The sequence below is a fragment of the Lolium rigidum genome, chromosome 5 (genome assembly GCF_022539505.1).
Source record: "Lolium rigidum isolate FL_2022 chromosome 5, APGP_CSIRO_Lrig_0.1, whole genome shotgun sequence".
NCBI lineage: Eukaryota > Viridiplantae > Streptophyta > Magnoliopsida > Poales > Poaceae > Lolium > Lolium rigidum.
In genome coordinates, this window is record NC_061512.1 from 41,025,912 (window position 1) to 41,036,924 (window position 11,013).

General features: G+C 44.4%; 1 protein-coding gene across 1 annotated transcript; it reads left to right on the plus strand.

The window, feature by feature from the left end:
- Nucleotides 1-394: 394 nt before the first annotated feature.
- Nucleotides 395-7,729, plus strand: LOC124653579. The gene is made up of 11 exons (XM_047192641.1): nt 395-555; nt 643-1,188; nt 1,281-1,358; nt 1,470-1,562; nt 1,748-1,843; nt 3,733-3,786; nt 3,873-4,076; nt 4,768-4,899; nt 5,347-5,412; nt 6,411-6,710; nt 7,038-7,729. The coding sequence occupies exons 1-11, from the start codon at nt 493-495 to the stop codon at nt 7,512-7,514; spliced, it is 2,109 nt and encodes a 702-aa protein (XP_047048597.1). The 5' UTR covers nt 395-492; the 3' UTR covers nt 7,515-7,729.
- Nucleotides 7,730-11,013: the final 3,284 nt, after the last annotated feature.

Consider the following 11,013-nt stretch of genomic DNA (forward strand, 5'->3'; position numbering starts at 1 on the left):
GCGTACTGGGCAGAGGAAGCGAGGAGGCACAGTGGAAAATGGAAAGCCTGAGCTATGAGGAAATGATAAAAACGATGACGTGTTTTTTTGGAGTTTTTTTTTGGATTAGGTGGCAGGTTATGATTTGCTTGGAGATGCATGATGAGGTGGACACCTTGCATGTCGAGAGAAATCACTTAGTGGGTTGCTCCTATTTAGATATTATAGATGGGTTATTTTTGTCAAAATCGCTAAAACACACAGCTGCCACTAATGGGCCGGCCCATCCTGTCCGTCGATTCAGGTGGGAGCGATCCTGCAATGAGCGGGGAATAGGGATCGGCGGATTTCACCGTGAGGGTAATGCACGGCCCAGGTATAGGAAGAGGACGATGACGGCCCATGGGCTCGTCGTTCTGGTGCAGCAGTAGCTGCTAGAAGCCTAGTACACTGCCTCCCTCTCTCCTCCTGAGATCCGGTCGAGGTCGCCGGAGTCGATCGCCGCCGTGAAAGATGAGGAAGCGGGACCTGGGCATCCTCCTCCTCGCCGCCTTCGCCGTCTTCTTCTCCCTCCAGGTAAGCCACTCCTCCACCCTCTCCTCTCCTCTCCTTCCCTACGAGGATCGATCGAAACCCTAAGCAAACCATTCCTTCAACCACCAGCACGAGGGTGATTTCTCGTTCCGGGAGGCGTGGTACCACCTCTCGGACGACGGGTACCCGATCAAGCACGACGCCGACCGCCTCCCGCCGCCGCTCGTCGCCGACCTCAACGGCGACGGCAGGCCCGAGGTCCTGCTCCCCACCCACGACGCCACCATCCAGGTCCTCCAGCCCCCGCCAGCGCACCACACCGCCACCACCCTCGACGACTTCCGCGAGGCCCGCGTCATGGCCGAGATCTCCCTCCTCCCCGCCAACGTCCGCGTCGCCTCGGGCAGGCGCCCGGTGGCCATGGCCGTCGGCACCGTCGACCGCTCCTACCAGGCCGCTCACGTCCACAAGCAGGTCCTCGTCGTCGTCACCTCCGGATGGGTCGTCATGTGCTTCGATCACAACCTCAAGAAGCTCTGGGAGGCCAACCTCCAGGACGACTTCCCCCATGCCGCGCGCCATCGTGAGGTCGCCATATCTGTAACGAATTACACACTCAAGCATGGGGATGCTGGCCTTGTCATCATCGGAGGGAGGATGGAGATGCAACATCACGTATGCTATCCCACATATCACCATAATCATTAACCACCGTCTTCTGCCTAACCTTGATTTATTTTAAAACAACAACATAATCTGTTTGTCAGTCGGCAGATCTTTTCGATGACTTTATGAACTCTGAACACAGCAGGGAAGAGCACCGTAGAAGTGCCAGTGAGAAACAGGTTATTTTCTAGTATTTCAGACCTTTTGTTTAGCTTGTACTGTCTTATGGGCTGCAAAAATGTTACCCCGAAACCTAAGCTGTTTGGGACGGGCACTTCTATGTCCTGCAGGCTTCGGAGGGCAGCAATGTAGACGTGCGTCATTTTGCGCTTTATGCCTTTTCTGGTCGCACTGGCTCATTGAGATGGAGCCGGAAGAATGAGGTATGTCCCATGTTCAAGCATTCAATTCTACGTACCACGGGTAAATTTGACACCACTGGTGTCAGATGGTGTCAACACTTATATGTGCTCTCTGTTCCTATTTAGCATGTAAGTAAGCTGGAATAGCTATAAACTGAGATCTGACTTTTACATATTGTTCTTATGTTTTTCTCTCGACACGGCAGAACATCCAGTCACAGCCATCAGATGCTTCAGTGATGATACCACAACACAATTACAAGCTTGATGTTCACGCCCTTAATAGCCGCCATCCTGGTGAGGTGAGAATTGTGTCAACCACCCCTGATAATGAAATACTCCTAATTAGAATTCGTAGTCACATTAAGTAAGTCCTTTATTATGTCCCCACTTATTCTTTGTTAGCTTCATTTCATTATTGTGATCATCTTCTTGGATAGGTAGTATTGTCTTAAACAGTGCCAATATCCCCTCTGATATCCACCAGAGTGATTTGCCTGTACTAAGGAAGAATATGCTATTGACACCCATTTGTTCTTGTTTAGCAACTATAACCATCGTTCTCTGTGCTTGTGCCCATATTTTGCCTACCAATATTAGATTATCCTTGCACGTGGGAGTTGACCTACATATAAAGCTGGGAATGGTTTTTGATTAACTGGTTTAAATAGTTTGGTTATTTGCTCTGGGCTTGATTGGTTCGGGTCCTGATGGGTGTGGACTGTTATCAGTTTGGTTTGGGTTGGGTTTACGGAGAAACGATTTGGGTATGGTTGGCTGTGGGCCTGAATGGTTCGGTCGCTAATAGTTAGGAATCGTAGTCCAGAACCGGTTATTGGATTGGTTCGGTCGAGTCCAAGCGACAACCAGTAAACCAAAACTGCGTCTTCTCCCTCGCCACCCTGATAGCTGCCACCACAGCCTGGTCCTTCTCCGCCTCCAGAAGTGTGAGCAGTTGCAGCCTTGCCTTGGGCTCGACGACGACGGAGTGGTGCTGCGGTCGGTGGCCGGGTCGCCGGAGTTCGACGCCGACATCCTATTGGCCTTCCAGGACACGATCGCCGAATTCTCACCGCCTCCTCTAGAAGCCCCCGTACCTGCACGAGTCCATGCACAACATTCACGCCCAACATACCCATAGAAAACATGAGCAAGGAGGTGAGCGTCATCGTCTAGTTCTTTTCAAAGACCGGCATGCATCCGAAAGTTGTCGGCATCCTTGCTGTCAACTGCAGCCTTTTCAACCCGTTGCCATGGGGATTCGGTCAGTCTCAGGCTCCGGCGTGGGTGGGTGTGGATCGTGGTGAGGGGAACCGCGGGCAAGGCTGTCCCGTCGTCCCCGCACAAAATACGGTGCCGGTGGCCTGATCGATCCCGACGGTGGCAGCCTGGTGGAGCTTGTGGCGCCGGAGGAGGGCGGTCGGCGCGCCACCTCCCTTGCTGGGCAGAGAGTGGGTGCACGCGCTCAACGAAGGATGGGGGCACGGGCTTCATGCTCGAGCTCGACATGCTTAGTAGCTCATCAAACAGCGCGAGCTCGCCGGAGAAGCGGGAGGGTGGTGGTACGGTGCCAGCGGCGCTGAAGGGCGACTTGGAGAGGTGCTGCCTGTTCAGGTTCGTCAGGAAGCTGCAGCGCGCTGGCGGCTTCGACGAGCAGCCGAGATGATGCTGAGAGTACCAGGCATGTACCAGACTTTTAAAACCGATACATGCAAACCTGACACTACTGGTGCATACACGGCATATCGCCCATGGAGGAACTCATCGTCTTAGCGGACGGCGTTGAAATGAGTTCTCGCGCATGAACGTGTTCAACTAGCTCTTGACTTGGGAGCTTTTTAGGTGCACGAGTGGGTAACCGATCTCAAACACAGGCTGAAACCACAGTTCTTGTCATCAGTTTGGTTTCGTTCGGGTGAAGATATCACGTAGTTTAGTTCAGTTTGGGTGTGAGTCCACAATTGGTTTGCCTAAATTGGTCAAAGTTTTAATACGGTTGAGGTCCCCAACCATTCTCAGCTTTACCTACATAGCAATCATCATACCAGTTCATTTGATAAAGAAAAGATATGATATCAAAATTTTGCTACTATTTCACACGTTGATTTGGACATGGACCATAGAGATGCTATGTAGGTTCACATAGTATTATTTTGTTTACCGGAACCTAATGTGTTTTATGAATTGGCAGTATGAATGCCGGGAATTCAGAGAATCAGTTCTTGGTGCCATGCCTCATCATTGGGTAAGACTAGATGCATGTTATCTTTTAGTGCAGTTACTGTATTTTGGTTATTTCTAACTTAGGCATGATTTTTTGTTCTTTTTCAGGATAGGAGAGAGGACACTTCCCTACACCTTGCACAATTTAAGAAGCATAAAAGGAAACAGTTAAAGAAAACACAAGGAAAAAATGTTTTGAATAACGTGCACAAGCCCAGTGAACATAATCCACCCGGAAAGGATGATACTACTAGACTAACCAAAGCGATCGGGAAAGCTGCAGATCTGGCTGGGTCAGCTAAAGGGAAAAAGGTATAAGATATTTTTACGTCTGTAAATGTCAAAATGCACCTATCTTCTCTTTGTTGCAAATTGACCACGAGTGCAGTTATCTTGAAGTCTCCATAGTATGGATATGTTTGAGCGACTACTCCCTCCGTGCTAAAATTAGTCTCTTGATTTTGTCTAGATGCGGATGTATCTAGATCTATTTTATTTGTAGATACATCCGTACCTTGAAAAAGTTGGGACACTTATTTTAGAACGGAGGGATTATATTGTAGATGGCTATAAAATCAAATTAACCAAACTTACTGTATATACTTTTTTATGGAATGCCTGTACAGCTATTCATGTCTATTTATGATTAAATAAGTAATATATAGCACTGAAGTCTTTATCATTTGGCATCTGTTGTTCCCTGGCTAAGGGTGCAAAACTGTAAACTGATGCTAATGTCTCTTGTGATTACTTTTATTGGGATCAAGCCTGGTTAATATACTTCATCTTCATGTATTCTCCATAACATTATAGCCTTTGCCAGTAGGATTTATCTAATTCTCTAAACGTATAGTTTTCCGAACTCATCAGTTATTGAGTGGCACATTTCTATCTGCATAATGCGGTCTGTTCTGAAATTTGTGATAGCTAGTGCATATTCCTTTGCACCACAGACCTTATGTATCACTTTGTACATGAATGTAACATCTGGCTTCTATCGCAGTCTCTTAACAGGCTTTATATTCCTACAATCACAAACCATACTCAAGTTTGGTGGGTTCCTAATGTTGTTGTTGCACATGAAAAGGAAGGGATTGAGGCTATTCATCTAGCATCTGGACGTACAATTTGCAAGGTACAAGATGCATCTTAGTGAATTTTGCTGCTCGCTCTCTGCTATTACTTACGTATCGGCTCATTAATTTTGTTAAAAGAAAAGTGATCCAGCTTTTTCAAATGGTTCTTTGATTATTTTATGCTCTACATTTTCTTCATTTTAATAGGGATGTATTCATGTGTAAAAGCTAGCTGCCTTTTTTTACAAGGGAAATAACTGATGGTACACTGGGTGACATCAAGATATTAATGGAGATTAAACTAACATTGTTGAATGCAAATAAATGTTTGATAGATCAATCTGCGGTTGTACAGTATCTATGTATACGTTTTTAGTTTCTGTAGCAACCCTGTTCCTTCTAAGGGAATCACAATTCATGTGTATTTATAAACATTTTTTTGTTTCTGTTACACAATCTTATGTTTAGTCATCTCTGACTTGTTGTGATATTGTTTGCATGTTTAGCTTCATTTGACTGAAGGAGGTCTTCATGCAGATATTAATGGAGATGGAGTTCTAGATCATGTTCAGGTGTGTTAAAGTGTCAAGCTTTTTTAATCTGTGCACATTTTAAGGTCTGGATAATAATACCTTCAGGCCACTGCCAATGTATTTTATGTCCGTAATTTGGAGCATAACTATATTTTTTCCACGGCTGGTTGTGTCGAATTTTGTGAGAGAACCAGGCAGTAGCCTAGTGGTTGGGTCGCAGTGGCGCATCCCACCAACCAGAGTTTGAGTCACGCTGGGAATGAATTCTGGAATTCTTAACCTATCTTCTTATTGTATTGGCACAGGGTTCCTCCCCTGTCGGAATCGCTTTTTTTTTTAAAGAAGACAAGATCTCTGCCTTTTCATTGATTGATCAAAACATTTTAATTGTGGAAGAGACGTTCACCAACACCCCAGGACACAACGTTGAGAGTACTCTCTTTAGTCCCACAAAGAGGTTCCTAAGATGTTTAATGCCTGCCAACCATCTTAGGCCTTTTCAATCATTAAACAAATTGGTTCAAATGGTATATAGGAATTTCAGTTAGTTTTTCGTCCCTCAAACATGAACATAGATCATACTGAACATGGCTTGTTCTGTCTGTATTATTATTACTTGTTTTGCTATCATTTTGTCCTAGTAAGTATTAAGTTCACTTGTGATGAAATAATATATTGCCTTTGTCTTAAATGACTAGTCAAAATCTGTGAATGCTTGAACTACTAGTGTTAACATGATAAATGAATCCCCCCCCCCCCCCCAGTTCACCTCAAATAATCAGCGTTCATATTCACAATGGAACTTGAGGTCTACTAATTTGAATTGGAAATGAGGGAATTAGTGTACACAGACCCAACTTACAGTCAGTATCATATCTTCCATTTTAATGATTTTTTAGTAAGTTCATCCCCGTCTGCTGAAATTGGCAGTTTCTTTCCTGCAATTCTTCTAAAGAATGAGTGATTGTCAGGTATGCCTTGTTTGATATCTTTTTGTTAATCATTGTTATCAAGATTGTTGGTTCATTCTTTTGTAGGTTGTCGGTGCAAATGGTGCTGAGCAAACTGTTGTTAGTGGGTCCATGGAAGTCCTAAAACCCTGTTGGGCAGTTGCTACATCGGGTGTACCAGTTCGGGAGCAACTTTTCAATGTTTCGATCTGCCATTACAACCATTACAATCTGTTCCATCATGGTGACTTCTCAAGAAGTTTTGGGAGGACATTTGATCCAAGTGGCTTAGAGGTGGCAACACCTATTCTGCTACAGAGAGATGATGGTCATAAACACAGAAGAGGAAGTCATGGTGATATCATCTTTCTAACAAGCCGGGGAGAGGTCAGCATATTCTTCACTGTTATTTTTTGCAAGTGCACATGTAGGGTAGTTAGGCAGGGTTGCTCCATATGCAGGGAACAATTCATAAGTGAGGTAATCTGGAGAAATATCAAACAAAATGTTGTAGAGTTTCTTACTGACATGTGTGGGTTTTGAGACTGGTGCATACTTATTTATCCTTATCTGTCTCCAAGCCCTCTCGGCATTTTTTAATTGGTTTTATATGCATGAAATCGAGATACTAGCTTTTCTCTCATTAATAAATTATCAACAGTGGTGGTTTATTTCCAATAGTACCCTAACTTGTTTTTTTTTGCAACATTGTAGGTGACCTCGTACTCTCCAGGTCTACTTGGTCATGACGCGATGTGGAGATGGCAACTATCGACAGGCGCAACATGGTCCAACCTTCCATCTCCATCTGGTATGATGGAGAACATCGTGGTTCCTACACTCAAGGCCTTCTCTCTCTGGGCGTACGACCCGAAACAGGTGATCATTGCGGGCGGCGACCAGGAGGCCGTGGTGATCTCTCCTTCTGGCAGCTTACTGGCATCCATCGAACTCCCAGCGCCTCCGACCCACGCGCTGATCCTCGAGGATTTCTCGGGCGATGGTCTAACTGATGTGATTCTGGTGACGTCTGGGGGAGTGTATGGTTTTGTGCAGACGAGGCAGCCTGGGGCGCTCTTCTTCAGCACACTTGTCGGCTGCCTGATAGTCGTGATTGGAGTGATATTCGTTTCTCTGCACCTGAACTCGCCAAATGGTGGTAAACCCAGGTCGTCGAGTGGCCACCGGTGACATGCTGTAATGTGTCTTCTGTCGAGAGAGATTTCCAGCTGTGTGGAGCTGTTATAGTGTTGGAACTAGATTATCATATGCTACTAGTTAGCTGGCGGTGTTTCACTTATGTGAACTTTCCACAAGGTGTATGTATTTTTGGTAGTTAACTTATGTTGTATGACGCAGATCCTACATGGGTATAGCTCTGTTACTGAAGACTATCAGTTCACATACTCTGGCTAGCATTAAATATCTTTGTCTAAATCAGCACGTGAAATAACATGGAGAACGTACAATGAGATACAAAATACTACTTCCTTTGTACCATATATTAGTGGCTTCTTCGAGTAGAATGCAGAAGTGCACTCAATCGATTCTTCACTTCTTTGCAGTTAAGAAGATGTAGATCGCCGGCGTGGAGTTGTAAATTTACTTTGTGTGAAGTCGACTGGATGCATACTTGTGTAGATTGCCTAGCTCGATCTTTATTTTCTGGGATTTGCTGGGTTCGCGCTCAGTCTAGTAATCAGTTGCAACTGAGATTTGATTTTTATTTTTTGAGAATCGACAACTCTTTATTGCTTGATTATAAAGTTTACAGGAATTGAAAGATGAACTGGAGGCTGTAAAAGCCAAACTTGACGACTGATTTCTCGGTTTACAGAACTGCGAGCTAGTCGGTGAGCTTCTCCATTGGAACATCTTGATTTATGCCTGAACTGTGCCGTTGTGAACAAACATGCCGTCTACTTGATCTCCCGTGTGATCACCCCATAGGTGATAGGCCGGAAAATAAGTTTGCTTTAGGTCATTGACAACTTCCACGCAATCTGTTGCCACACATATGTGCTGAAGGTTCAAATCTTGTGCCAAATCAAGTGCTTCACGCTAGGCTAATGCCTCTAGAGTAGCAGGTGAAAATGATCCTGCTAGAGTAAGAGCCGAAAATGATCTTGGGGAGCGTGGATGGTTGCTCGCGGTAGGCAACAGAGAGAGGTAGATTAGGGTTTTTCCTTTTCTCCCCGACACACGCCATCCTGGGGTGTCCAGGGGACTTGGTGGCCTCACCTCTGTAATGGATTTCGTCCTTTCTCCTCAATCTTAATACAAAACGCGCAGATCTCCTGCGGGTACTAAAAAAAAATCGTCCTTGGTTATTCTTCTCGGAACCTGTGCGTGTGTGCGTTGCTCGACACGTACTACAAGGTGGCTTTTGTTGGTGACAGTACACACCCCTCACATCGATCATCTCCACTCGGCGGCGGTGCAAATTGAGCCGAATCAGTTCCCCCGCCCCTCACTCCTCTTCACCACCCGCCGTGGTTCTCCTAACAAATTGATCGGGGTGTGGTTTCTACTATCGTGCTCTCCTAACCTCGGTGCGCGGCGGGATGTGCCTGTTCGTCTTGGAGGAAAATGGGATATCGGCGTGGACACCATTGGACTCGGAGGCCACGACGTGGAGCCGGCGGTTCCATGTCACCAGGCCGGAATTGGAGGCAAGGGTGGTGCTTCAGCTCGACCCGCATGCAGGGTTTCAAGCAGCTTCTTCTTCATGCGTACGGGGAGAGGAGCGGCGCCTTGATCCTGGAGGTGACGCCAGGCGTGTTCCTCCGGCTTGACATCGGAGAGGCTACAATTTGGCGCGGGTTGTCAAGCTCGGGACCCAAGATAGCAATGCCAGATATGTCACATGCTTGTGCTTGCATGAGATAGATTTGGCTCTTTGCTCCAGGACATGAAATCCTTCCCTCAAGGTACAATCCTCTTCTTTTCTCCGTAAGCCATAAATTTGTTCATTGATGTTCAGTTCTGAATTCTTAACCTGCTTGTTTTCCTATCTGCCTATTTTTAGTGCAATAAGACTACTCTGCATCAAGTTTGTAGTAGGAATTAAGAACTGTATGTATGTTTTGCCAGAATGCAATATTCTTGTTCCACGTTTATAATTGTCCCGTATTCCCTTGTAATATATATCATGTGTTAGGAGAAGGAGAGTCCACGATTTGCAGGAGAATTTAGAACTGAAACATACTTCTTTTGTTAGACAATATATACTAGCAAAGTGTCCGTGTGTTGCAACGGATTTAAAATAAATATTCATGTAATCTTGAAAATATATAGTACTTTCTCCATCCATAAAACTGTAGTAGTATTTAGGTTTGTCTAAATCTGAATGTATATAGATATATTCAAATTTTGACAAATTTGTGACGTCCTTTTATAAATGGAGGGAGTACTATAGTTCTTACCTTACAAAAAGTATATATTTTTCACCCCCTCTTTGATTGTATACAGTTACAAACATTGTGACCACGATGTTACAATCGTCTAGAAGAACAAGGAAAACACACCATTTACGTTGCAATTTTCTTTCTTAACATCATTAACATCGAAAATTTGAAGTAATAATATAGAAAATTATGAGTTTACAGTATAATCAATTACAATTAAATTGCATGGATAAATTTCTGTAATCACCAAAAGAATTGGCTCAATAGAAAAACTTTTGTTGGTGCCCTTTTAAAAAGTAAAACTTGGAGAAGGAGGTCCATGGTGCACGATTTATTACATATTGTAGACTCACGCATGCTAATAACAATTTTGCATTCAGAAAAATACACCGAGAATACATCTTACATTCACATCTATAACTGCTACTACTGGAGCTGCAATATTAGTAGTAGTTCTTACAAATAACCTATCATTACATTCCTGTCAATATAAATCGACCCGTTTTGCCTACATATGCACGACTGCTTGTTATCTTCAGATTTATGAAGTATGCCCTGCTTGTTTCTGACTTTTGATCGATTTCAGGTGATTCGGCATCGGAGGGTACATCAGAAGCTTAATTCGTGGGACAGCAAGGGCAGACTCTTGTTTTGCTCTCCTACGTACTGCTCAACTATGTGATGCTTAGGGTTTGTGAACTCCAGATGAACAAGTGAACCTTAGTACTAATTAAATTATGCTCTGAATCTGTGGCCCAGATGATCTCAATCCAGTTGTGAATCTGTGGATCTTTGCAGCACTACTGATGATTTGTGTAAGGTTGTGAACCTGTGATCTGTTTATCGCAGCTCATCGGTTTGGTGAACCGGCAATTTACAAGGCGTGTTTCAAGAGCATTTTAGTTGCTTTTTTATGGCTGGCATTAAACATTCGTGCATAAAAGCATAATAAGGAAGCTTGCTTCCGTCACTACCAAAGAGGGGAAAATAGAACGTCAAAGAAACAAAATCTGCGTGTTGGGCATCTCGCCGGTCCAATCCATTTTAAACATCAAAATCTAAATTTTAATTTGTTTCGGTCGGTCCGTGAATATAAATGCGGCCACGTTCTCCTCTTGTCTTTTTTTTTTTGAGAGTTAACGGCTGCCTTTAATTAAACATCAACATCCAATGCTACAAGGTTCATTACAAATTCTGGGGGTAATCCCAACCAGACTTCACACACATTATTACTGCAGCCTTCTTTAGCTAAACGATGCGCAACTCCATTACATGATCGTCGC